This window comes from Salarias fasciatus, chromosome 11 (assembly GCF_902148845.1).
Source record: "Salarias fasciatus chromosome 11, fSalaFa1.1, whole genome shotgun sequence".
NCBI classification, from domain to species: domain Eukaryota; kingdom Metazoa; phylum Chordata; class Actinopteri; order Blenniiformes; family Blenniidae; genus Salarias; species Salarias fasciatus.
This window is the reverse complement of record NC_043755.1, coordinates 6,512,941-6,540,442: the sequence shown is the minus strand read 5'-3', so window position 1 is coordinate 6,540,442 and position 27,502 is coordinate 6,512,941. Positions and strand designations below refer to the sequence as shown.

Below are 27,502 nucleotides of genomic sequence, written 5' to 3'. Positions count from 1 at the left end.
GTTAAAGAGAATTTTAGAATTCACACGGAGGCAACAGTTGCTTTGCAGGAAGAAGTTGGAAAGCTTTTCGCCGACGGACGACGTTGTGAGAGGAAGAGTCGAGCTACAAGGGGGCAGGAACAGGCACATTTTCTCCCAAAGATAGCGGGGCAATTAAGGACGATTATAGTAAATTGCAGGGTGGGAGGATTGTAATGACGCCTGATACCTTATCGTGAAGCGGAGTCGGGGGGGGTTTGGAAACAAGAGGAGCTAACCTGGACTCCTAAACGCACAGGCTCTCGGTTTGTGTGAGCTGACGGCGTCTGTGTGTGATCGGAGGTGGAGGAACACCGCACATCTTCTCACAGGCGGCAGACGGGAGGCTGGATTCAAACATCACTTCCTGCTCCGCCTGTAGCGGGGCTGCCACTGATCCACAGCAGAGTCTGCATCATGTCTTGTGGGTGAGTTTCTTGTTAGTATGTGACGTTAATTTTATTCTTTAAACTTGTTACTGTAGTTTTTTTCTTTTTTAATAACTCTTTTTCAAGGCTACAGTATCTTTCTTTTATGTTCTATTTCTTCCTTCCGTTCACGTCTGTCTTCTGAGAGTTCACCAGGAAATGAATTGTCGCTTTAACTTAGAATCATCACAAGCTGAAATGATCCTGAATTGGACGTGTGTGAGAAGGTAAACAGCTTGTATATCTGGGTGATTAAAGACGGCACTTATTGCAATTTAACTTTTTATAGGAATTAAAACATATTTAATTAATCGACTAATGTATATGTCAATGTTTGGTTATGTGTTTATAAAAGGCTTCTGGAATAAAACAGTAATTCCAAAATGTCAAAGTGAAATAAGCCCGCAGTTACACAGCTATAAATATAAAAGAGCCATGAGGATGTAGCCATATGGAAATGTGTCTGATGGGAGACAAAGTCAAACTGTATCTCTGTGAGTAACCGTGGTAACACACCCAAACAAGCCCAATGCGCTGAATGCAACTTCTGAGAAAACTGAACCCAAAATAACAAACGTGCCGTAAACATCAGCACCTTTATTTAAGAGTTCAAGGTGGTATTTATAAAAAGCTCCGAAGAAGTCACCATCAGTCAATTTTTGTAGCATCATTCATGCACTGAAACCCAGCGGTCTATAAAAGACACAACAATAGAAATGGACTCGGTTTCAAAGACATGATGTAGGAAAATGAGCAGAATTTAGAAATGAAGACGCAGCTGGTGATGTGAGGTCTGATGTGCTTTAGTTGTTGTTGGGAGCATTTCTTGTGTGTGTGTGTGTGTGTGTGTGTGTGTGTGTGTGTGTGTGTGTGTGTGTGTGTGTGTGTGTGTGTGTGTGTGTTCTTGTATTTCTATCCTTGTCGGGGCCAAATGTCCCCACAAGGATAGCAAAACGTGGAACGACGTGCCTTGTGGGGACCTTTTTCCGGTCCTAAGTAGGAGAAACAGTGTTTTCTTGACCTTGTTGTTGTTACTGAAAAAAGTAAAAGTGCAAAAACATTTCTTTAGGGTTAGGCTTTGTTGTGGTGTGGGTTAGGGTTAGGGTAAGGGTCAGGGTTAGGGGCTAGACATGAATGGGAGTCAATGGACGGTCCCCACAAGGATAGAAATACAAGACTGAGCGTGTGTGTGTGTGTGTGTGTGTCGTCCTGCAGCCTGAGTGAAGTGAAGAGGGGGAAGAGACAACAAAGCAACTGTAGCTCTCCAACCTCTCAGGAAAATCATCACCACAATAACTGACAACTGCAGGTGTGTGTGTGTGTGTGGAGGGTGGGAGGAGCTACACTGTGCTGCATATTGTAGATTCTTCCACTTTTATTCTGCTTTTTTTCTGAAACTACTTTCAGAAAACAAACATTTGCGTGACATTTGGAACGGCGGCTCTCTGCTCCGGAGTCCAGTGAGGAAAACATCAACTTTGAGAAACACATTTTACATATGTGCAAATATCTCACACCTCTTGTATCCAAACAAGATTTGCTACTTAAATGCAGATTGTTTGTCGTCATAAAATATTTGTTTGTGCCTTTTTTGTCGCGTGTGGAGCACGTTGTGGTTGTGCTGAGCGTCGGGGCCTCTGTGGTGGAGGCCCTGTGCTGCACCGTGAAAAGCTCGTGCACGCTCCTCTTGGAGAAGCACGGCTCTGTCTGCACGGTGTGTGCTCAGCGTGGTCTTCAGCTGCCTCTGTAGGCTGATCAAGGAGAAAGTTTGCAGTTGTAAATGGTTTACCAGCTGAAAGCCACACATACACACACACACACACACACACACACACACACACAGATGTATGCTGAGAGGGAAGGCTGGAGTGTGTACATGAGGAAGTGCTCTGCGACCTTTGTGTGCTTCATTCACACCTGGAAGTAAAAGGCAGGCTGATAACAGTGTTGTCACACAGGTGGACGGGCAGAGAAGAGAAACTGCAGACGCTGAAGGATCCAGGCTTGCAGAACAAAAAAAAAAAAAAAACAGAAGCTGAAGCTATTTATTTTACGCATGTTTGATTTGTGTTCCGAAGGTGGAGCGACTGACCGGTCGACAGTCAGATTCACAGATGAGTGAAATCATCTGGACCTTTGATGCTGCCTGTGTTCTTTCCTCTGAAGCGAGGGAGCGGCGGCCGGTGATTCTGCAGTCTGGACTCTCCCGGCTGCTGAGCAGTGATGAGTTTTAGTTGTGGTCGTCAATTACAAAATAAAGAGAACGCAGCAGGTCCGGCGTCCGCGGGAGGAATTCCGGCCCGTCAGCTATTTTGGTTCCTGTCTTGCTTTCACTATTTGTGAAAGGGGATGTAAAAAGGAAGGAAGGAGAGAGCAAGTGCGAGAACGACAGAGGGGAGGAGAGGCGGACGCGAGCGGTCTGAGGCTCTCGCTCGAGCGCCACTCGTTTGACAGGCTGCCGAGAAGAGTAAGTGTTTCCCTGCTTTTCTCCCGCTTCAACAGGAAGGATGGCTCCAGGTGGACAGTGCAGGAATGTTTGCTGCGTTTTGACCGTACTTTTACAGCAGTAGATAAAGCCCATGACTGTGAGAGTAGAATCTGAGTGTGAAAAGCAAACGCAGCAGTGATGCCAGTTCAGTCTTGACGTGAAGAGCGAGTGAGAAAGAGGCTTTTTTGTTTTTCCACCAGATTTGCATTTAAAAGTCTCGAGTCTGCACGCGCTGCACAGGTACGAGCGGCTCCTCTTCTCTTTGCGCCAGAGGAAGTGAAGAGACGCCATGGTTCGGTGAGTCAAGCCTCTGCCGGACAGCTTCAGCCCTCTGTTAGCCAACAGCCGGCCCGTGTACTTTGAGTTTTTGTGCAAGGCGCAAAGACAACTTCTCTGTTTCCATTCCTCCTTCTGGGGTCTTGCTCCAGCTGTTGGCCTCTGGTGCTCTGTTCCTCTATCTTGTGATTGGTGCTGCCTTGTGTGTGTGTGTGTGTTGTCCGCTGTTTGCTCACTTAAAGAAAAAGTGTCATAAATAACATTTAGTTGAATCAGCCACTGGTTTAGTGCTTCCCCGGGCCTGAGTAAAGTTCCTTCTTTGAGCCGACACCAACTTCTGTCTGTGTTTTTTTTTTTTTTTTTTTTTTTTTTTTTTAATATTCTCTGTAAAAACTGCTTCATTGTATAAAAACTCAGCCACACTTTCCCACAGTTTACAACACAAACTCTGCTTACAACAGGTTTTTATGGTGTGTTTTGAACTTGGTGCGACACGTGTGTCGTCATGCTCCTGTCCTGTGACCTTAAAGTCGCTTATATTAGTGCAGCAATGCATTCGTTGTTTGGTGTATCAGACGATTTATCAGGAAACCGTCTTGGTTTGAGTTGAGCGCCTTCATCAGATGGACATGCTAAAAGTCCTTTTTGGGGTGACAATAGGAGCCGTTTGGCCATATTTGTTGATTCCGAGTCAGTTCGACCTCTCATACTGAGTTTTTCTAGATTTCTGGGTTACGCTGCGTATCTATTTATAAACTGCATTATCAGTTATTCTAGTGAGCTTCCTGCTATACGTGAATGATGAATTGCTCGCAACTACGTTGTTGAGTTTTCATGTCTATTAATGTTCACCAACCACCTTGCTGCAGCAGCGGGTGTTTTAAATAAAGCTGAGTTGAGTTTATTTGAAAGATACTGGTTGCTCATGGTTAAAAAAAATAAACTAAAACAATTGTATTATTTTAGGGTATATAGGCCTCAGTATTAAATGATCTATTTGTAATCCATCATTAGTGCTGCCGTGTCTTTCAAACCTATTAAACACATCATTTTCTGCTCAAAGCACTGCAGCAATGCTTCACAGGTTCTATTTTAGGTTTTTTTCTCTAACACCTAAAAAAAAAATTGAAATCAAAATCTTCAAGATTCAACGCTCAGGAAATAAATGCTGAAATGATAAGAAAGTATCGTTTTTCTGTCAGACCGGCTCAGTGGAAAAACTCAGAGACAAACGTTTACACGGCTTTTAAGTGTCTTTTTTTATTCATAAACTTTGTGCTCTCTTTGTTTCTACGCTAAATCTGTTAAACTCAAACTACAGTCTGTCTAATGGAAATCTTCTCTAACTGTGCGTGTGTGTGCGTGTCCGTGTGTGTGTGTGTGTGTGTGTTTCTGCAGGTGGTTCCACAGAGACATCACTGGCCTGCAGGCCGAGGACATGCTGAAGTCCCGGGGCATCCACGGCAGCTTTCTGGCTCGACCCAGCAAGAAGAATGTGGGCGATTTCTCGCTGTCTGTCAGGTAACGATCCTGCAGCGGCGTCCGAGCCAAACGCTCCTTTTGCAAAACTCTGCAGTTTTCTACTAAATCTGACATGTAAAAAGTTAGTGAACACAAGCAGAGCTTCAGCATTTGCCTTTACTTCTCTTCTCCTGTTGTTGGAACAAGTGAATACTGATGAACTCTTTCTTCTGATGATTAAAAAATATCTCAATTATTTATAGAAAAACATGAAGTGTCAAAAACATGCGATCTCCAGTAAAATTGAAGTTTTGCCTTCATCCTCGTCTGGTCTCACACCGACATGCAGATCATCCTTTTATAGACATACAGTTAATAGATATGTGCGTGAGGATTTTTTTTAAAATGTAGCAAAAATTAGATTTATTTGTTGAATTGGCAGAAAAATGTATTCTGTATGTACTATAAAGTGGAAAAAAAAAATATATAAGAAATTTAATTATCCAGCCTTCCCTTAATGTGTGCTCTTATTCTTTAGCTCTATACTGATGCTCCTGATACATTTAATAAACCCATGTTGCCCCAAAATCTGCATATCCTCCATCGCGTACGGGAGGGTTTATTGATTATCTGTACAGTCGGTGAACTAATATCAGCCGTCCTGATGAGACAGAGCAGACGGCGTCCAGACCCTGGATGTTCACGTGTGTGTGTGTGTCGCAGACTGCTGTAGGAACTACAGAGAGGGATCAGCTGCAGTCCGCGAAAGATCACATAATTCATTAATTCAATAAGGTGAAATTCATTTTAAAAAGATTAAACACCACAAAGTGCCGTGCATGGATAAATGCAGAATGCGAGCTGGGCTTAAAGCACGTGAGGCAGGTTAGTTTTACCCGACTGGTGTTGTCAGAAGAGTCAGTAGAGCCGCGGTCGTAAAGGTGGGAACAATAAAAACGGGAGCAAAGTCTGAAGCTTGCCGACCAGCCAAGGAATAAAAAATGTGTTTTAAGATTACCGGTAGTTTTAAAAATAGACTGAATGGGCGTGTCTGATCTGCAGTAGTAGCTCAATTCCTTAACTTAAAAATAGCGACATCTGATCAGAATCTGATCAGTTTTATTCCCGCCGTGTTGCCGTTGAACCCGATGTGGCCTGACTGTTGAACCCCCCCCCCCCCCCCCCCCCCCCTCTCAGGGTGGGTGAGCTGGTGACCCACATCCGCATCCAGAACACGGGCGACTACTACGACCTGTACGGCGGGGAGAAGTTCGCCACCCTGTCCGAGCTGGTGGAGTTCTACACGGCGGAGAACGGCATCCTGCAGGACAAGGACGGCACCCAGATCGAGCTGAAGTACCCCCTGAACTGCTCCGACCCCACCACCGAGAGGTGGGTGCACGGCGTGACGCCGGGCCCGTCTGGCCCGCATCCACTGTCTCCTCTGGGGCGTCTCTGGCTGACGGAAACAGCTCCTGGTTAGGTGGTCGATTTAAAAATATAGCCATGTGCAAGTTGATGCGTTTCCTGAGACGAGCCTCATTTACCGGCCTGATGGTTCATGTTGTTTGACCTGCAGCCTCACTGGGAGGCTGAGGCTTCTGTGTGGAGTTTGCATGTTCTCCCTGTTTTCGCCTATACTAGGCTTCCTCCTACTGGCTTCATGGAGCTTCCATGTTTCTTTCTGTTTAAAAAAAAAAAAAAAAAAAAGGAATACATGATCTAGTTCGCTTTAATTCTCTTTTAATGTTATCGCACCAATTACACCATCTCGTGCTTTTACTTTGAAAACCCAACAATTTCACACAAGCAAGCGCAGACGCACACACTCGTGCTTATGTTCTGCACTTTGGTTCACGATATCCTCCCCTCCGAGGGCTTCCGATTGATGTTTAACATGAATTTATGGGTGAGTTTTTATGAAAACTCACCTCTGCACTCTATACTCGTGACAGAATCACCGTGACTTTTTGTTTTTTAAGAGGAAATTAAGTGTGACTTTGGTTGGTTTAAGGCTGATCGACACATTTTATCACATTTAACTGGCAGAAAATATGTGCATACACACGTATTTACATTATCCTGACATTCTGAAACGGACATTTCCAAATATTTTGACTAAGGGCAGTTTATAAGAAGGACTGTTAAAAATCTCCGTCTCAGTTTAAGAAAAAAAAACTTTAATTAACTCAGGACTTTTGAAATGATGTTTCATGGGTTCAGTCCGTCTCCTCTGCTACTTCCAGACCAAAAAAAAAAATTCAATATGTATTGATATGCTGGTAAAACTGTGCTGCCAGCTCTGAATCAAGAGTCAACGCTGCATGATAAACTCCGCTGCCGCATGTCTCGACTTTCACTTAAAGAAGGTGTTGTAACAGCTGTTACGATCCTCAAGCAGCAAAAGTATTCAGAGAAACGTGCCAGTTAGAGGCTTTTAGCCAAAAAAAGCAGAAGTGAGGTTATTGAGACTTCATGTGAATGTTCCCAGGGTCACGCTTACAGCTGGTCGCTGTAGTTTATTTCATCTTTCTAATTTGTCATTTTAATTCCACTGAAATAAGATTGACTGCACAATCGATGTGCGGTTGAATGAAATAAATATTAGTTTTAAGCTTTGCTGATTCATTTTCATCTTCAGTCCATTCATTGATGATAGTTTGATGATGGACATATTAGAAAACAATTTTAGAGATACTGTGAGAATCAATAAACCTCAGGACTCCCCCGTCAAAGCTCCGACACTGAACAGGAATTCTGATTAAAAATATAAAGAAAGAATGCAAATGATTTTTTTTTCTAAATCGCATTTAACATGGCAAACAAAATGAAAGATGTAACAGCAACACTTACTCTGAATAACAACAAACAACACATTAAATTCTGTTTCCATTTATTTTTACAAGCACATTTCAGAATAAAGCTGCAGATTACAAAACAAAAGGCAGTCTCAAGTGTCAGTTTGAAATAACAACAAAAAAATGGATACCAGACGACACAGAATACTGTTGATTTTGAAAAATCGTTTTTAATGGTTACTTGAAGTAGAAGACGAGGCTGATCTGACTTCAGGTAGAATCTCTTTGATAAATGTGCATAATACAGATATTGTCTTGATTCTGCTTTAACGTTGACGACCGACTCATAGAGGGCAAACCTGAAGAGTTGCAGTCCTGCTATGATTCAGAGAGGACAATACTTTCTAGCGTGCGTGTGAGAGCGTGAACTCTAACCCCCCCCACCCCCCACCCCCCCCTTCGTCCTGCTCTCTCTGTCAGTTGTCTAACTTCCCTTTTGTTGCTGCGGTTGGAAACTTTAAGTTTTGACACTTTTGAAAGCGATGGCCGGACCCTGCCTGTCTTCCTCTGTTGCACACTCCATGGTGTTGCTGCTCGCTCGTTTATCTTCCTCATCTAACCCCGAGCTCTCCGTCCTCTCGCCTCAGCAGCTCCCTGCCATCAGCGATCATGCTTTTTTTTTTTAGGGGTGGGGGGGTCGGGGGGGGGGCATCGCCTCGTGGGCATGATCGTCTTCTGGTTCGGAGAACTTACCTCTGCACGCGCATGAGTTGGCTGATGCCCTCTGCGTGTTCTCAGGCCTCACGCCGCCCTTAGCGCTGCACTCTGACTTACTGCGGCTTTACAGACGTGCGTTCTGTGATTTTTAACGTGAAAGAAGAAGCTCGGCGGCATCGGAGGAAGGTGCAGCAATTTGGAAAAAGAGAGCAGAGGCAGCATGCGGTGTAGTTGGTGGCGAGTAAGGGAGGGGCATTCATGTGTATGTTGCAGAGCGAGGGGGGGGGGGGGGGGGGGGGGGGCAGTCTATAAATACGCTGTCCTCTTCAGCCACGAAATCTGTCATCAGAAATTTTCCGACCGCAACACAGGAAGTGTAGAAGAACAAATCGAGAACTGTGCCTAAAATTAAGTCACAGCCTGAGCTGACTACACACACACACACACAAACACACAAACACACACACACACAGAGTTTGCAGTGATTAACATATATAAATGTATATGTACGAGCATCTAAAAGCTTCTTGTGGCAGTTTTTTATTTTTGTGTGTCTGACACATGTATAACGCTTCAGTCACAACAGTTTTTTTTTTTTGACAGTCCTCCAGTTTCGAATCGACTAACGGACGGTCTCTCATGTTCCATTCAGAGGGTTGAAAGCTATTAACTCGCAGTGAGGCCCAGAAATAAAGGAGGGTTTTACTTCCTGCATTCAGACAGTCAAATTTTACAAGAACTCATTCAAAGTCAGACTTTTTCCATAAGACGGCCGATGTTTTTTTTCAACATCCTGAACCTCCCGCCCGTCTCCCAGGTGGTACCACGGCCACCTGTCCGGGCCCAATGCAGAGAAGCTGCTGGCAGCGCGAGACGAGTCGGGGACCTTCCTGGTCAGGGAGTCGCTGTCCAAACCCGGAGACTTCGTCCTCTCCGTCCTGACGGACGAGAGAACCAAAACCGGAGGGAGGAGAGTCTCCCACATCAAGATAATGTGCCAGGTGGGTGCGTGCAGGAAGCCTCCTTTGCTTTTATTTCAAGTTTTTTTTTTTTTTCTGTTGACGCGCAGCAGCTGAAGATGCTGAGGGCTTGAGACGAGATCAAGACGTGGAGGGGTATTCCCACAGTTGTGCAGTAGACGTCGAAACCGTCTCATTTCCCAGTCTTGTGCAATAAAAGAATGTTGCTCTTGTTTGAACTTTTAGACGTTCATAGCCAAGTTTTTTTTTTTTTTTTTTATCACTTTATCATATTCGCAGAAATCGGGCTCGCTGGTTTCCGTGCGCTGTCCGTGCCGCTGTCGCCGGTCGCCACCGTTAGAGCATTTGCATTTTATTTTTAGCCGCAAGGCTGTCATTTAAATGAGAGGCATTGTTTGCGCACGCTGCTGGGGTGCAAGAGATTATTGTAAGATTACTGCAAGGGTCAATAAAGCCCTTTCACAAGCATGTGGCCGAGATCAGGTGAGTTTCTCTCCTCTAATCTCTTGTAGATAAGTGCAAGGACACAGAGGAAATCAGATTACCTGGAAGCACATTACATCATTTACTTGATTATAAAACAGCTGCTCTGCACAAAGCAAATTTGGGCCCTCGGTGTGTTTTCTCTGTCACTGTTTGTTTATTTTACAGGAATCCAAAGCTGTTTAGAACCATGAAGAATAAAGGAAATTTAAATGTCATTGGTTTTATGATATTTCCAGATGCTAACTGGAACTCCATCATGATTTATCAATGATCACAGTTTTATTTTTTTCAGAAAGACTAAAAGTGCAGTCTCAAAATGGTCACATTTATGTTTGAAATACCTCTTATAACTGACATGACAAAAGACAACAGTCTAGAGTGAGTGAGTGTTTCTACTCAGGATGCTCAATTTTCAACCTTTTAATGTCATCAAGCGGGCCACGAGCCAGTGTTTGACACCCCTGATCGAAATCGTTATTTTCATACCTCTGTCTGTAAAGAATGCACTCAGCCTGTGTGTGTGTGTGTGTGTGTGTGTGTGTGTGTGTGTGTGTGTGTGTGTGTGTGTGTGTGTGTGTGCGTGTGTGCGTGTGCGTGTGTGCGTGCGTGCGTGCGTGCGTGCGTGCGTGTGCGTGTGCGTGTGCGTGTGCGTGTGCAGAACGAGCGGTACACAGTGGGCGGGTCTGAAGCGTTCGACACGCTGACGGATCTGGTGGATTACTACAAACGCAAAGGCATCGAGGAGATTTCTGGAAACTGGGTTCATTTGAAGCAGGTGAGCTCCGCTCTGGGACGTAAACGGAAAATGTACGAGTGGGAAACATTTCTGGTTGAAATTTCCTCAGGAGTCCATCTCTGAACCTCCCTCTGACTCACATTATTGAATATTGTAACATCTCTATGCAGATGACACACAGCTTTCACATAACGAAGCTGTTCACAAAATCAACAGATTTTCAACAGATATTTGAATATTCCTTTCATGCTCCTTAATGATGATGGAATTTGCTCATGTCTACGTGAATACACTTGTCTTGATTATCATTTTATATTTTTACTGCACAAAGTAAACAAAGTGACGACCGGTGAACTCTGTGTGATGTGTTTACCTCGCTGCTCTGTTTCTTCTTCTCTCACCTCGGTTTTAACCATGTTCCTCCCTGACAGCCGTACTACTCCACCAGAGTGAACGCAGCAGACATCGAGAGCCGGGTCAAACAGCTGGACCAGACCTCAGAGAAGCCAAAGGAGGGCGAAGGGGAGAAGAGCAAGGCGGGCTTCTGGGAGGAATTTGACGTAAGAGCAAGAGAAAACCTGGTTTCAATTATATTTCCATCACCGTTTCACATCTGGTCACATTTTATCTATGATGTACGGCCCGCTGGAATCTCCTGGAAATGAATTAGACGTCTGGCATCTTGTTACAGCCTTGATGGAGCGTCAGCTCGCTGTGTCTCACTGCTTCCTTGCCGTCGGGGCTGCGGAGGAGGTGTGCTACCACCTTGTGGTGGGGATGCACTGAATGCCCCTCAGAGCCGTGTTGCACAATCAGTGATAATCAGCTTTCAGTAACCAGATTATTTAAAAGGTGCCATTTCATCAATTAATCGGCCGATCAAGCTTTTTCAAGCTCCTTTCAAATAATGCTTCGAAAGTGATTCACAAGGCAGCAAAAGAAAAATTATTTTATCCGAGAAACCAGAACTTTTACATAAACAGCCACACTGTTTAGAAACACTGCTTCACTTAAAACATGCATTTATAGCTAACTGGTGACTGTTAATTCCCCCGCTGTGTCAGTGTGAGTGAGTGTGTGAGTGTGTGTGACTTGCTGTCATCCTATGTCGATCCTCTGACGGACTGCCGGCCTGCTCAGGATAAAGGAATATTGGATGATATTGCAGGAGGGTCACAGCTGAAAGATGTTCTTTCTATTCGGGGTTTCTGATGTTTCTTAAGCGTGGCCAAAATCTTAAAATCATCTAGAAAGTACTGTTCTATGGCTGCATAATGTTTCTAATACTAGCACTACAAATAATGATAGCTACGATTGTAAAAAAATAAAAAAATATAAGTTGAAAAAAAACAAGAAGAAGATGTTATACTATTTTTTGAAAAAAATATTAGTGATAAAAATTAAGGTGATGTTTTTTTTTTTGTGCTACAAACATCCAGTATTTGTCTGCTGGGATGCGGTTGTTCTCATTTGGAGCGTTTCTTCCTGTTACTGTTTTAATGACCTGATTGATCACTTCCTGTTAGTGGAGAACTGCAGACAGTTTTGTTTCTATCTCCAAAAGTGTTTATATTCTGTTAAGTATTGCTTTGTGTTGAGTAAATGTAAGTGATTTTTTTTTTTTTTTTTTTGGTCTTTTATCAGGCTCTTCAAAAACTGGAGGCAAAGGTGAAGAAGAGCAGAGAGGAAGGCCAGAGACCAGAAAACAAGAGCAAAAACAGATACAAAAACATCCTCCCCTGTGAGTGTCTGGTCTTATTTTAATGTCCACTTCTTATGTCTTTTTTGTTCTGACCTCCGTGTCTTTCTGTTCTCCTTCTGTTGTCCACTTGCTTTATTTCTCCAAGTCAATGACACCAGAGTCATCCTGCAGAGCGCAGATCCCAACGTCGTGGGTTCAGATTACATCAACGCCAACTATGTGAAAGTATGTTTTTTAAAACCGTTAAGCACTTTTCAACAAGTGCGCCGGCTGTAGAGTGTAGCAGTGATTGTGGTCGTTGCGTCTTCTCATCTCGTCACTCTGTGTGCGCAGAACAACTTGTCGGAGTCTACAGGCCAGAAGGTTTACATCGCCACTCAGGGTTGCCTGGCAACGACTGTCAATGATTTCTGGCAAATGGTATGGCAGGAGAGAACGAGCGTGATCGTCATGACGACACGAGAGGTGGAGAAAGGACGGGTCAGTAAGAAAGCAACGGCTGATTAAAAACAATATAAAACACTTTCTGCAAATTCTTTAACGTTGATTGTTTTTGACACAGATTAAAAACATATTGGTTGAATGACATTGAAAAAAATGCTCAAAACGTCGTGAATACAGAATTGAAGAGTAATAGTCTGCAATTCAAGCAATATGAAATCATGCAACTAAATCACAAGTGCAGCTATGAACTGTATAGAAGTGAAGAGATCGTGTGGTAAATCTCTCTCGGGTGGCTTTATTAATTTTCTCTGTGCAGAATAAGTGCGTGCCGTACTGGCCGGACGTTCACACCTCCAAACCTGCGGGAGCCTACATGGTGACCTGCGAGCTGGAGAGGGAGGCCACAGATTACAAAGTGCGGATGTTGAACATCGCTCCTGTGGACAGGGTAACTTCCAGAGATCACGTCGCCTCCTCACACGCTGCTGGGATTGATATCAGTCCAAGTTTTTCTATCTCTGAGATAACACTGATATGCTTATTATAAAAATGGTTTCCCTTTATCATCAGCCGCAGGAATCTCGTGCCATTTGGCACTACCAGTACCTCAGCTGGCCTGATCACGGCGTCCCCGAGCAGCCGGGCGGCGTCCTCAGCTTCCTCACTCAGGTCAACGCCAAGCAGGACGAATATCCCCACTCTGGGCCCATGATCATCCACTGCAGGTACGGCAGGGAGCAAAAACCCTGTTCAGAGCTGAAGTAGAGGACGCGTCAAACATCTCAATTTGATAAGAAGTGTCACAGCGGTGTTGTTTTTAACTCGGCATACCATAAGTTTCATAAGATCCGGGGTAAGTTGATAATACTCACAGGGATTATGTTTTCTGGATTAAGATTAGCAGTCCGTAAAACAAAAGGTTTTGAATCCACTGACAGTTTATCCTGCTATAATTCCCCCTGTGTGACATAAAAGTCCCCGAAGCCTCATGTGCTTTAGAAACGTTGCGGCGAAAAGATTATGTGAGTATTTTGGCGACTGCATGTTCACAAGTGCAGCGTTTTAGCTGAACTTTGAACCTGAGGTCACACATGCCGACGGCAGAGGAACGGTCCAGTCTACCAGCTGTTGGTGTGACGGTGTAAACGCTTCTTTTTACTATTTAAAGACACAGGAGTTCATAAAAATCAGGAGGACTTATCCTTGTGTCTCAGAAATATGTGTATTCTGCTCAAATGAAACCAACCAACCCTGTGATCCGTGCAGTGCTGGAATCGGACGAACGGGGACGATTGTGGTGATCGACATGATCATTTCGACAATCGACAACATCGGTAAAAGAGAATTTTGATTTGATTGGGTGTTGATGGAGATAATAAGAAAAGCCTCGCTGTTTTTCACTGACCCTGCCCGCGTCTGGTTCGCCACGCAGGAATCGACTGTGACATCGACATCCCGAAGTACATCCAGATGGTGCGAGAGCAGCGCTCTGGGATGGTCCAGACCGAAGCCCAGTACAAATTCATCTACCTGGCTGTGTCCGAGTACATTCAAACCACCAAGGCCAAAGACTGCGCCTACATGGTGAGTGCAGAGCAGGGTTAGGCTCCGCCCCTCCCGTCCACTAAATCACGAGCTGCATGCAGGTTACACACACCCTGAGCGCAGCAGACACACACATGCAGCTCTGTTTTCAGCGGTGTGACTGCTGTGGAGACCTGAATCTGTTTAAATACACAGCTGTCCTTTTGTTGACAAATAAGAAAGGCACTGTGACCACAGAGAGAGCATTTTCAGTTTTTAGAGCTATTTAGGGCCTCCTCACAGGAGGAAGTGTAAAATCTACCTTCCTCTCACAGTTATTAGAGCTACTTTAACAGCAGACGGGACAGAACTCATCAGACTGATGTATTTTTAACGTCTCACATGACATGAAGCCCTCGTGGAGGTGTGTGTGTGTGTTGAGATGTCACACTTGTTGCACTCACGGCTTTCACACTGCGGCCAGGTTTACAGCTTTAACTTGTCATGATTACACATGAATGCAAGTCTGCAGGAAATGAATGTAAACCAATGCAGTGTCCCCAAATGGCATGAAAACCAAACCAGTTATGTAAAATAACTCAGTGGTGAAAACATCCAGATAGGTAAAGTTCATGCAGTAAATAAAGGTAACTGATCATCCAGGAAGGCAGACTATTGGATTTTTTTCATTTTTTTGACGCTGGACTTTGAAAAACAAAAAATGAAGAAACAAGGACGGCTCACAAGGTAAAACAATAGATATATACGAGCGTGGATAGCTCTTTGCACTGTTTGCTGCTGAGTTAAACCCCGACACAGATTGGTTCAATGCCAGTCTGATGATATGCTATCTGACTGCCGCTTGTGAAAGATGAACATTGACCCAGACGCTCAAAACAATCAAACTCGCGGTCGCCTGACCTCTCGCTGTGTTTAACCGAGTCTCCATCAGTCACTTGTTGAACTTCTCTGTTTTTCTCTTCCTCAGGAAACCGATACCGAGTACGGAAATCTGCAGCTCAAACACCAGCCGGCGAGCAGGAAGGTGTCAAAGTGAGTGTGGGTTTGTGATTTGGATTCACAGCTGTCCTCCAGACATCACACCACCGCCCCTTTTGCTCTGTGCCGAGTGTCGTCAGCCCCCAGCATGCACTGCACCGGCTCGAGCAAATGCTGTAAACCACGATGTGTTAGAACGATCTGGCTGAAGTTTTCAAGATCAAGACTCCGTTCATCTGTTTACTCGTCTGAAAATGTTTTTGTGACCTCTGGGCCTGTGAACCACTCATGTATGAAACGCACAGCGTTCTAATTAACCAATTAGAGAGATAAAACGGCACACACACACACACACACGGGGTGGGGGAGCCCTCGGCTCGGTAAACTCTGACCCAGTTGGAGCGCTGCGCGGCGGACCGGCAGCTCTGAGTGGTCGGTTTGTTCAGGTGGTTCTCAAGCTGCGGCTCCGGATCATTCGTTCACCTTTCTGGTCTCTGTGAGGTATTCTTCACAGATCTGTCAGCTGCCGTGAAACTGGAAGTGCTGAACATCTGAAGGAATCATCGGTCAGCTTTTTCTTCTTCTTCTTCTTTTATTTTTACAGGAATAAGGAGGACGTTTACCAGAATCTGTCCAAAGGAAAGAAGGAGATGAAGAAGTCAAAGTCGGACAAGAAAAGCGGCTCTGTGAAGAAAAAATAAGGCGCTGCTGAGAACGTTTATCAGAGTGTTATGGTGTATTTATGCAGGTACTCTTTTACTGAAAAGGTCTTTCACTGGAGATCATAAATGATTTAAAGCTTTTGTTAAAAAATGACATGTTGATGTCCCGTGTTTCACAGATGTGCACGGTGCATGTGTTTGTTAAAATAAATGCAGGTTTTCTGTGTAAACTGTCTGAGCTGTGTCTTTTTACGCTGCTTGTTTGAAGAAATGTGAACCAGTTAGTCATCTAATTCATTCGCAGCTCAGTGTGGAAAGAAGACGAAGCTAAAACAAGCTGAAAGATAACATGTTGTATCAGTAATGAACAAAGAGAAAGTAATATTATGACACAGTCGTCACCACTTATGCAAATGTTTCTCTTCTCAAAACTCTTGAAACTCAGAGGTGGAGCTTAGACAGTATCGGAGCTGCCTGGAATCTGATCGGCCACCCGGCGGGTCCCCCAGTGGTTTAAAAGGATGCTCGTCACTTTTAACATAATTGGAAATGATTTCAACATAATGTGCAATTGAAATAAATAAATGCTACACTGTGATCAGTGACCGTACTGGAATAGTGTTGCTCTTGTTTTGCACCACTCAAGCTGATTCAGACTGATTAAGAAACCAAACTAACATTAATGCTGTTTTCTCTTCTTTAAGACATTGAATTTAAGGTACTTTGCGGAGCTCTTGGTAGATCGTTTTAAAACCAAAACCAAACAAAACCAAAAAACCAAAACATTAATAGAAACAGGCCTAACTGGATGGATTTGAAGAGGACATCTGCACACAGAAAAGTTTGCACAAAAGGAAAATGACCGGCAATATGTAGATATGGTAATGAAATGATTCATGCCATGGTTGGGAGGAGGAGGAGGAGGAGGAGGAGGAAGGCTGTGCCGCCTGTGGATTCCTCCCTGCAGTTTGGTAAATGCTGATTATGAGAGCAAACAGCAGTTCGCTCCGTGCACCATCAGGATCTCTCCACCCACTGCGTGTTTTAGGGATGTGAAGCGCCTCCTCTGGGCTGCAACTGATCCCTCTGAGGAAAGGTTTAATAGAGAAGAGACGGAACCTCCTCCTCCTCCTCCTCCTCCTCCTCCTCCTCCTCCTCCTCCTCCTCCTCCTCCTCCTCCTCCTCCTCCCTGCATGTGGTCCTGCTCAAAATCCCCGCTCTGCTCCGGGATCCAGTTACTCAGAGCTGACGGGAAACAGTTGCATCGACTCCGAGGCTCCACTGCAGAAGAGTAAACTCCTCCAGACGGCGCAGAGATCCGCAGCATCGGCGAGTTTTACGCAGGAACCAGCGGGAGAGAGGCGCCTCGGGTTTACGCGCGGCTCATTCAGGCTTTGTTCGCCAAGTTGCGCAAGTTGAGTGATATCAGACGAGGAGACGCCTCTTCTGCAGGATCCCGAACTCTGAACAACAGAAAGTTTCAGCTCCTCTGGACGGATCAGGAAAAAGAAAAACAATGTCCAAACCTAATTACACTGGCACGTATCACATGGTGGAGCAGGAGAACATGGATGCCTACCTCTCTGCTTTAGGTAAGACTTTTTTTATTATTATTATTAAAAAACTGGTTTTCCATTAAAGTACTTTTTTTTTCACATAATGCTTTGTTGCTTTGGAGTGTATTTGTTGCTAAGAGTTAATCTATAGAAGTGATCCTCATGTGGCCCATCTTCATTAGAGTAATGAAATGTCCACCTTGTCCTCTGGATGACCCCTCTGTCTCTCTCTCTGTCTCTCTCTCTTCTCTCTCTCTGAGGAGGAACCAGACAAAGCACCTCTCTCAAAACCTGAATCTGGCTGCGTCTCATGTTTCACGACATTTCTTCTCTCTCTCTCAGATATTAATATCGCCCTGAGGAAGATCGTGTGCCTTTTGAAGCCCACTAAAGACATCACCCATGACCCGAGCACGGGGGACATGAAGATACGCACCATCACCACTTTCAAGAACTTCAACATGGACTTCACTATCGGGAAAGAGTTCACCGAGGACCTGGGTGCTGTGGATGGCCGTACCTGTCAGGTGTGTGTGTGTGTGTGATTTCTGTGAAAAATATGTCTGAATGTGCACACAGGAGCAGGAACCTGATGTCTTACACAAGCTTTTTCTTTGTGCGTCGACCCTCCTACTGCTTTGATTTCTGTGTTGTAACCACCGCCTGCTGTTAGAACCTCAGATTGACCCTGCAACAAGTGCTGTATGTGTTGGGAGGGGGGGGGAGAGAGAAATGAATTGAGGGAAAAACAGCTCAGAAATTCAAGGGAAAAAAAAACCAATGTCAACAAACAAGGGGAAAAATAAAGTCCAAAACTCTCAGTCTCCCTTTCATTCTCTGCAAAACTTCTTGTTCCTTTTGTGAGCTATACTACTTTACATGCGAGTTGCATACACTGACACGGCTTGTGTGTGTCTGTGTGTGTGTGTTTCTCTGCAGACGACGGTGAACTGGGATGGAGACAAGCTGGTGTGTGTACAGAGAGGCGAGAAGGAGGGCCGGGGCTGGACTCACTGGCTGGAGGGAGACAAGCTGCATCTGGTGAGAATGTATGGCTGGGAAGGAGGTGAAGAAGAGGCCAGAGGAGGGAGGGAGGGAGGAGCGGGGAGACGCAATGAGGAAAATTAAACCGTAAAGGGCAAATGATGCAGCAGCAGATATGGTAAATGTTACTCCTGGCTGTGATCTGTTGCTGTCAAATCTGAGGGAGTGACCGACGAAGCAGCAGAAACTCGGGGGTTTCCGTCCTGAAAGAGCTTATCGATCATCTCTCCACGGTGATTGAGATTTAAAAGAATCAGGATTGTTTCCCTGAAAAGGCTCTAACAGGATTTCTAATACCTTTGTTTCAAGGAGGACAAAACAAGGTTTTGTCGACGCCTAATTCAGGAGGGAACTGGGCAAGAAATGCCAGTGAGGCTCAGGCTTTTCAAAAGGTTGGATTTCAGAGGTTACTGCGGGCAGGGGAAGGGAAAACGGAGAGACTAATGAAGAGTGAGTGAGGGGGGGAGAGGAAAGGGGGGAGAACAGGATGAAAAGATGAGAAAACTCGACGCTGAGAGAGCGGGAGACGGATTATAAGGTCAGAGGATGAAAGCGGGGGTAATGGTGTTTTGGATTCGGCCCTGGGTGTGTGTGTCGCTCCGTTAGCTCCTCTTTGATGTTCCAAACTGTCTTATTGATTCTCATCTGTTAATTTACATTTCTCTTCTTATCCCCCCTCTCCTCCCTCCTCCTCGCCCCCCTTCCCTCCTCTGCTCTGCAGGAGATGAGAGTCAAAGACATCATCGCCAAGCAAGTCTTTAAAAAAGCCAATTAAAACCAAGGGGGGTTTTTTTCTTTTTAGAAAAAAATAGTTGCGTATAAAGTATCTTTTCTTGTAGTCACTGGTAGTTTTTTTTTGTTTTGTTTTTGAAAGATCACTGTAAGACCAAGTATTGTTTGCTCAAGTATTGTTCCGTTTGCAGGAGATATCTGAGGAGAGCAGCTGAGCAAACTGACTGCTGTAAACATTCCCACCTTTACTCCGTCCTATTGTAAAATCATTCATCTCGACAATGTCACGATCCGATGCAACGCCTGTCATGCTTCTCTTGTGCTGCTTCAATACACCTCATTCTACGTCAACCTTTTAAAAAAGCGTTCTCTGTACATCTTTACAGTTAAATGAGTCGTCCGTTAAAAGTGGCCTTTAAGATTCATCCAAAAAAATAAAAAATCACTTATTTTTAGATTGTATTTATTTATCACGCTTAGAATTTTGTTTCTCTGTAACTCATGGCTTCACGATCTTCACTCATTGCACAATTTAACTGTAAAACTTCAGAAGAAGTTACTCTCATTTAGTTTTTAATTTAGTGGCTATGGAATCATGCTGCAAATGTTAAAGAATAGTATTGTTTAATTATATTAACTCAATATATTGCGGTATTTCAATATAGTAGATGGTGTAGTGGCTTGTTTGAACCTGGTTTGAGGTCATTATGTGTGGAGTTTGCATGTTCTTCGTGTGACTTTAAGTTTTCTGTGAGTGATCCAGTTTCTGCTCACGATCTAAAAATATGTAAATTAAATCCCATACTGCATTGAGTGCAACATGTGCAGCCCAACAGACGAGTCACCGATCCAGGAGTGGAGTCTAACAAGTGGAATGACCTTACATAACACTGCAAGACTGTCAGTTACTGCAACTGTTCATAAAGGTTGTGTGGAAATGACCCTGAAACAAAGAGCTGAACAGCAGATGGCAGCAATGTGGCAGTGAGAGCAACAGAAAGAGTGATGAATTTGTTTGGAGTCTTTGTGCTCTGGCCTCAGTAACATAAACCTGGGCTGAGATCCTTGCTGTGGTTTTCTCTGTTACGTCTTCAACACCAACGTGGATAAAGAGATGATGGAAATAATATACTTACAACATAAACTCACATTATATACGAATCTGTCAAAGCAAAATGACGCGTTTAAACTTAAATTCACATCATAGTAAGACATGTTTTAAATTCCTGTAAAAGTTATTCAACATTAAAAATCATTTTAATGGGAAATGAAATGTTACACATGTGGGACAGACCAGCTGATCTCTTCTGAGTGACAACGACACACTGTGAAAACAAACACTCAGCCAGGATGGAGACGCACTACACTTCAAAAGTTTTCTTTTTAAAATTCAGTCAGTAACAGAAAATGTTTTCTTCATAAGACAGAAGTTTCAGATTTGAGTGGAACAGGAGATAACTGCTGATCAGCACAATAAAACCTGGAGGAACATAACATAACTTAAACCTGTCACAGTCTGATGCAATGGGGCATGTTGTACATCAGCAGTATCATTGCAGCCCAGTTTGAGCTCAAATACACCAGTTTCCAGAAAATTGACAGCGACAACAAAGGAAACATCCCAGATAATTTCATGAAAAAAAAGTATGAGTACATTGTGAAATGAAAATGTTTAAATTTCTCAAAATGCTGACCTCCCACAGAAATCCAGCTGCATTCAGTATCTGCCATACATTGCACGGTTTTAAAAGCGTGGTCTGTGATCATGATGTGTTACATGCATCCACAGTACATTTTTAAAGCGATGAAGGCACATGGGACCATAAGTCTGTGGCGGTGTGATGATATCTCTTTTTTATTTGGTCCTCTCGTGAGATTTGCCACGTTATAAAACGGAGACCATCACAATAATCCTGGGTAGAAACAAGACGGAGCCGCAGTCTGCAGGTGGTTCTTCTTTCAGCTGTGAAGTTGCAGAGCTGCACCTCTGTTTGCGCAGCTGGTTGTAAAGAAAACGTACGATCACATGATCTGAGCCGGAGTTCTTATTCAAGTCTGGTAAACTGGCGACCATGATGAAGCCAAAAAAAGATCCAGTTTCAATGTCCCAGGTTCACTGTTTCCGCAGCAGGAAGGAAGGAGTGTGCTCCCTCAGCGGAGGGGTTCCTCGGTTATGTCCCGCACCATTCGTCCTCCTGAGGCTCGGAGCAGGACCTGAGCAGGCTGCTACTGATGTACGCTGCCGTCCCATTGACGTGGCTGGATTCAACGAACGAGACGGAGGTCTTCAGCGGAGTTTTGAGAAGGCTGATGTCTGAGCTGTCCTGCATGGCGCAACCGACCGAAGTGTCATCTAAGAGAGGACAATAAAATCAATATCCAGGACGGCCGGCCATAAAAAACTGAATGTGCTTTGAACTGTGTGTCAGTCTTAATGGCACTCAGAGCGTTTATATGCATGGAGGGTTTTTAAACACCTGCACCAGACTGATAAATAGACCTACTGGAAAATATGAACACGAAGAGTTTAATGTGCTGGATAACCGTGAACTGCGACAGTGTCACTTGGCAGAGACTCAACAAGCCTCCGAGCCTCACAGAACTAATGAGCGTCATGTTTTCTGCTGTTAATTGGTGATGACTTTGAGGGATGTCGTTGATCGCTCACCTGGGTTGTAAATGGATAATTTGCACTCCTCCATTTTGCAGCTCTCTTGGCAGTGGGAGGTCAGCCTCGGGGGAGTGAGTGGTGGTGCGGGAATCACCTCCACCAAAACAGCTGGGCTGGAGTTCACTGCTGCGAATGACAGCAAAGACACAGTGACTTTAGTGAGGTTCTGAGCACCAGTGCTGGAAAAATGCAGTGAGAAATTCCCCATAAAACACAATTGGTGGGAAGTAATTGAACCAATCAGCCTTTAGGTGGCGCTGTCATCTCTGAAAACTGCCCTGAGGCGCCATCACTCATAAGGCTGGGGAGACAAACTTATTTTAGTTCAGGGACCACATGTTTCACTTTGTTGTGGCAAAGATTTTAGATGAACTGCAATTAGCACCAAAAAATTACCACAGTGTCAGCATAAAGACATTTTTGATGATGCAAAACACAGTGAAATGTCCACAAAACCCCATTCCTGACTGCTGCAGGTTGTAATCTGCTTGGTGGGTTCACAGGCCGGACTGCAGCCTCTTACAGGCCGGTTTTAGCCCCCCTGCACTGGACTCTGCATGTTTTCACTTCAGAGGTGTGTCTTCTGCTCCTCGACAAAGCAGTGAATCTCTAAGAAAGTAAAATTCCTGTAGTAAGTTGATGACATTATTGAAACATACACTAACCAGTTTTAATGCACCTAAAAGCAATGGCGTTGAAATGTTTCAGCGTTTGCTCTGCGGTGCCTGTTCCTATAATTCTGTCTAAAGTGTCTCGCTCTCATTTCCGATTGTACAGACTCGAGGTTGTAGGAAGTTTTGAGGTTTCCTCTTTCAGACGAGCTGACTCACAGCAGTTACCATCGACTGCCAGAGCGGTACCTACGCATCTAGGGCAAGAAGAGCTGTCACGTCTTCAGTAGCTGCCCCCTGATTCGGCCTGACGCCATTAAACACAGTCATTTGACGCTGTTTTGTTTTGCTCTTTTTTTTCTAAGCCAATATTGGAATTTCCAGACGAGGCTTTTATGAACCACTAACAGAGAGGTGAATTAGTTTCTCTATGAGTGGAGGGAAACTGAAGACCTGTCACCGTTGGTTAAAATGATTTGTGTCAGATGTTCAGAACCACTAAGCAATACAGACAGGATGAGCTCTCAATGGACACCAAGTTTACAGAATTATACAGAAGCATAACAAGAAGGCAACGCTATCCTCCAGTACAGAATCACATTTTCTTGCGCTCCCTTCTGAAAGATGAAAATCAATCACTTATTCCATGAGAGATCCTGCACTAACTCTAAAACTGGTGAAGCCAAATCCCAACTGTGCAAAAGATTCAGGCAGAGCACGAACAACACTAACTGTAATTTGTGATGATAAAGAAATAATAAAAAAGTTTTGGGTAAGGCATATCGACATGGTAATTACTGTAAATCTGCTGTGGTGACTTCAAAGTCTCTGTTTCTGGCTGGAAATCACACACGCCTGCATTTTTCTCCAGTTCAGCGATTTAAAGATATAAACTTCACACAAATGAAAAATAAAAATCCCCTCTATCAGTCAGGTTATCTGGTTCATGACAGAGATCTGAGGATGATTTTCACAGGAAGGCACACTTGTTGTTTTTTCAGAGGCTCTGAATTTCACGTGTAAATTCCAGTACTGGCCTTATTGGTTCGCTGGAAATGCAGAGAATGGTGGTGTAATATGTCGTTGCTAAAACATCATGGTGTGTGACAGAACAAAATGCGTAGGAACTGGCTCTCAATATGAGTTAGCCGCCTGAAAAGCGCGCGTCACACATCAAATAACTGTGTCAGGCTGGATATGTACAGGATGTGGTTTCTTCATTCAGCATGTAATTTTCAGTCAAGCTCAGTCAAGCTCAGTCTCGCTTCATGCCTCCTTCGTTCTCTAGTCTGTTATGCTGCTTCAACAACTGACTTCTTGTACAAAACCAAAAAGAAAAACAGAGTTTAATGCTTCTTTTTGCACAAATAAAAAAATCCAGACACATCTTAACGATAGCACAAATAACAAATACTGTGCCATCTAATTTTCTCCATATAACACTGTGTCGGAACATGTGTGAAGGCGTGTAAGTGTGTGCGTGTGTGTGCGTGTGTGTGCGTGTGTGTGTGTGTGTTTGTGAGCTCTAATGAATACGTGACATGTGTCACACTCACCTGTTCTGTATGATTTACGTTTCAGCCTCCAGATGATGAGAACCACAAGTATGACGATGACGACAGTCAACACGAGTCCAGACCACAGGCCTGCAGGCAGCATCCACGAGCAATCTGGTGAATGGAAGCAGAGGTAAAGACAAGGGCAGGTTTATAAGAAACTCAATAAATTATGATGGCTTTTTTAATTTTTTTTTTTAACCATACAAGTGTTTTCATAAGAGTGAAGGGAATTCTAGAAAAAAAAAAAAGATTGGTAGTCTTGGGAATAACGTAGTAATAATCAGCTGTTAAATAAAGAAGTGTCCTGCTGAAGTTTCAGTGGGCTGGTTGAGCAAGACTTCTGCTGCATATGACTAAATGTTGGAGAAAATTTAACTATTAACCTGAAGAAGTTCATTCATAGCTTCAGCCAAAGCCGTTGTGTCTTTGGTTACTATTTTACAAAACTCGTGTCAACTGTAAGCTGAGCAGAGAATTAATCATGAACAAACCGGGTTCTCCCAACAGCGACATGAAAGGGTTAAAAGGAGAAACTCTGGGTGTAGCATTAACTTTGGCCTGTGTTCACAGCAGCATCACATTAACATCAGCTGCTTCTGAAAGTGCCGGTTTTGACTGTCTGCATGTTTATAATAAATGTTTAAATATTTCATCTTGTCTCTGCTTCTTCTCACTGTCATTAGATCACAAATCTGTTTCTTTCAGCTTGAAATAACATCCACCGTATACCAAAACACTGGAATATAATGTTCTCTCAAAGCTAAGATAAGAACATGTATATTTCGTAAATGCAGTTGATTCCAAAAATACACACACTGATTGATGAACAACAGATTTAAATGAGAAAAGACTGAAGCTGCATGGACAACAAAGAATGAAAAGTAACCGTTTGATTTCGACTGCTTAGAGACATTCTTTACTGCACTGAGCTCATCTTCTTCTATATGTTAATATATGATGTGTCTCTGTCCAGTAATCTGAGCTCTGGTAATCTTTCTGAGATAATACAATACTTCATTCATATCCAGTTCTTCATATTCAGAATCGTGCAGCTCGACCTCTGATCAGTCCGTCTGTTTCCAGTCGTATTGAGCTGAAGCTTAAAGTTCAAAGTCAGTATTGTTGCTCCAAAAATATTTCTTGTTCCAGTTTTAATCCTCATTTTCTGAAAATGAATTTATGGGTTTTTTTTTTCTCCTGCCAGAGACACATCAGCTTCTGTATGTGCGTTAGTTTTTTTCTGTTTTTGTGTTTTGTTATATGTGATTTCCTATCAGTTCTACTTCAACTTCCCCTTCAGATTTTTGTTCTGAAGACTAATAGGAACAATAAGTCAGCAGGAAGTCGCTGAATCACTCATGATTAGAGCATCCGCTCAACTGAACACACATACATTTTAAAGGTAAAAAGACTTTTAGAAAAAAGGAAGAGGCCTACGGGATTTGAAGTTTCCGCAGACGGCATCTTTTGTTGGCGTTCCCTGAGTTTCCAACACTCTCCCGTAGTCCTCGCATCTGAAAGCAACAAGAATCCACCCAGAAAATGTGAATAAAGGATTTGTTTTAGATTTAATGTCTTCACAAGTAGGATTGGAAAAAAAAAAAAAAAAAGCCACAGACACGCTTCTGAGAGCGATGTGATGCTCAGACGGTTTCCTGCAGTGAAATACAGTCTGTGGGATGTGGAAGGTTTCAATACCAAAATAAAGTAGAAGAGTAATCTCTCCCAAATGTCAGAGGATGAGTTATTTACACTCATTTCAAGCATGTTGTTTACGATCCTTCTTCTGAATATGATCAAGAATTAGAAGTAGAAGGAGGGAAGCGTCTTACCTGGTGTGTGCTCTGCAGGGTGAGATGGAGTCCGTCACATTGCTGAAGGTCCCCACTTCACATGGAGCGCAGACGGCGTTATTTGTGCGAGTGGCTGCACGGAGGAGTGAAACGTTTCAAATGGCAGCCAGTACAGCACCATGACGACCTGTGCTGCTTCATTCTGGACTATTTGAAAACAGTCCTACCTTTCAGCCTGACGCCCTCCCCGGGAGGACACTTGGCCACCGGCTCGCAGAGGTCACAGTCGTCATTACTGCAGTAGAAATCCGTCCGACACTGACACACTGTGTTTTCCGTCGCTGTACAATCACTGAGTTTAATCTGTTTGTTGTCTGCAGGAGTGAAATGCAGAGCTTTAGTTATTTTTTTTCTTTGGTGTTATAGGATGTGCGGACAAAACAACACGGTGAAAAACAATTTAAAGACGGTGTGAACAATGTGTCGGGAAGACATATCATCTACTGCGCTGAACCGACTGTCAGAAGAGAAACCCAAAAAAAGAGAGTTTAGCACTTGTGGTCAGACTGGACTGAGAGGTCAAAAGGACAGACTGTCATACACAAATGAACAACAACGTAGGAAAAGTAACTGAGCTGCAGACAGAAATGCAGATGATGCAGAGCCACGGTTCCACTGAGGCCATATTATACGAAGCAATATTAGTGTGTTTTGTTTTACAAGTGAGCAGCAAAAATGTGTAAGTTATAGTAAATAAGGATGATCACGTGTGTGTGTGTGTGTATGAGTGTGTGTGTGTGTAACTTACTCGGACTACACTCCTTGCAAACTTGACACCTGGGTAAGTGATTTTTGGTGGCCATGAAGTACCCATGTACACATTTAGCACACTCTGTCTTCTTCGTGTCGCTGCAGTCACTTCGTAAATACTGCCCTGATGGGGGGGAAACAAAACACAGACATGAGGGAACATTGCATAATGAGTTCTTGCAACGCTTTAGTGCGTGAGGGACAATAAGGAATGTTAGTGTGGCTGAAACACTGACCTGCAGGACAGCGATCACAGCAGCGCCCATCTTTGCTCTGGTATTTATCCTCACTGGTGCAGTTCATCTCCATGACTCCAAGCCCATTCAACTTCACCTCGCTGTCAAATATCCAAACTGAACGCCGTCACTGTCTCCTCCTCACAGAGTCAGGCCCTACTTTTCAAACAAAGATGTGTTCAAGCTGTTCCTGCTCCCAGGGCGCTGCTGTCTCTGAAGCCTCTGTGGTGCTCCGGCGTTCAGTCGGTCACTTCTCCTGAGCATCTGCTCCGACTCTGGCGGTGACGTCTGACTGCAGACCTGTTTCCCCTCCTCGCTCTGTTGTAGCTACCCATCCCATTTGCTCTGATCCTACACAGTGGAAAACCCCAGTGACCCTCATCTACTTTTTTTTCCCCTGCGTCTCTGCTTCTCTGTCTCTTTCTTGTCGTCTCCCCTCATTTCCTTCCTGTACGAGCTCTCTCGCTGACAGCGAAGCCGCGCATGTGTTTCCGTAGTTATGGCAGCTGAGACTGACTCTAGGCCTCTCGCTTCGCGAAACAAAGCAGCACGAATGAGAGATTTCCTCTTTCTAATACACCCTTTCCTTTCCTTTCCCTCCATCTCCATTGTTTTAAGGGGAGCTTTGTGCCAGTGGTGCAGGCACGGCGCCAGGCTCTGGATGCCTTACGCAGGTACTGTGGTGAAAAGACTCCCCCTGTCACCCACAGCGGCTCCTCTGTTACAGTAAAACGGTCTAAAAATATATTGAATGCTTACGGCTGCAAAATA

General features: G+C 44.0%; 3 protein-coding genes across 4 annotated transcripts; 2 read left to right on the top strand and 1 right to left on the bottom strand.

Moving 5' to 3' along the window:
- Positions 1-298: 298 nt before the first annotated feature.
- Positions 299-15,954, top strand: ptpn6 (protein tyrosine phosphatase non-receptor type 6). 2 transcript variants are annotated; one of them, XM_030103124.1, is made up of 16 exons: positions 1,815-2,913; positions 3,135-3,231; positions 4,609-4,731; positions 5,869-6,063; positions 9,004-9,187; positions 10,311-10,427; positions 10,820-10,948; positions 12,033-12,129; positions 12,236-12,315; positions 12,424-12,570; positions 12,851-12,982; positions 13,105-13,259; positions 13,801-13,868; positions 13,967-14,118; positions 15,047-15,111; positions 15,662-15,954. In XM_030103124.1, exons 2-16 carry the CDS (start codon positions 3,224-3,226, stop codon positions 15,756-15,758), a joined length of 1,749 nt encoding a protein of 582 aa, XP_029958984.1. In that variant the 5' UTR covers positions 1,815-2,913; positions 3,135-3,223; the 3' UTR covers positions 15,759-15,954. The 2 variants fall into 2 exon arrangements, with proteins under 2 accessions (XP_029958983.1, XP_029958984.1); XM_030103123.1 differs by lacking the exons at positions 1,815-2,913; positions 3,135-3,231 and adding an exon at positions 299-446.
- A 956-nt stretch (positions 15,955-16,910) lies between these two features.
- rbp5 (retinol binding protein 1a, cellular) lies at positions 16,911-19,410 on the top strand. Its single transcript, XM_030103210.1, has 4 exons — positions 16,911-17,311; positions 17,618-17,802; positions 18,215-18,316; positions 19,041-19,410. Exons 1-4 carry the CDS (start codon positions 17,236-17,238, stop codon positions 19,092-19,094), a joined length of 417 nt encoding a protein of 138 aa, XP_029959070.1. The 5' UTR covers positions 16,911-17,235; the 3' UTR covers positions 19,095-19,410.
- Positions 19,411-19,528: 118 nt separating this feature from the next.
- On the bottom strand, positions 19,529-27,250 carry LOC115397017 (tumor necrosis factor receptor superfamily member 5). The gene is made up of 8 exons (XM_030103173.1): positions 26,732-27,250; positions 26,494-26,619; positions 25,913-26,059; positions 25,725-25,818; positions 25,330-25,406; positions 23,890-24,003; positions 21,720-21,848; positions 19,529-21,404 (listed from the first exon to the last, which is right to left on the bottom strand). Exons 1-8 carry the CDS (start codon positions 26,802-26,804, stop codon positions 21,223-21,225), a joined length of 942 nt encoding a protein of 313 aa, XP_029959033.1. The 5' UTR covers positions 26,805-27,250; the 3' UTR covers positions 19,529-21,222.
- Positions 27,251-27,502: the final 252 nt, after the last annotated feature.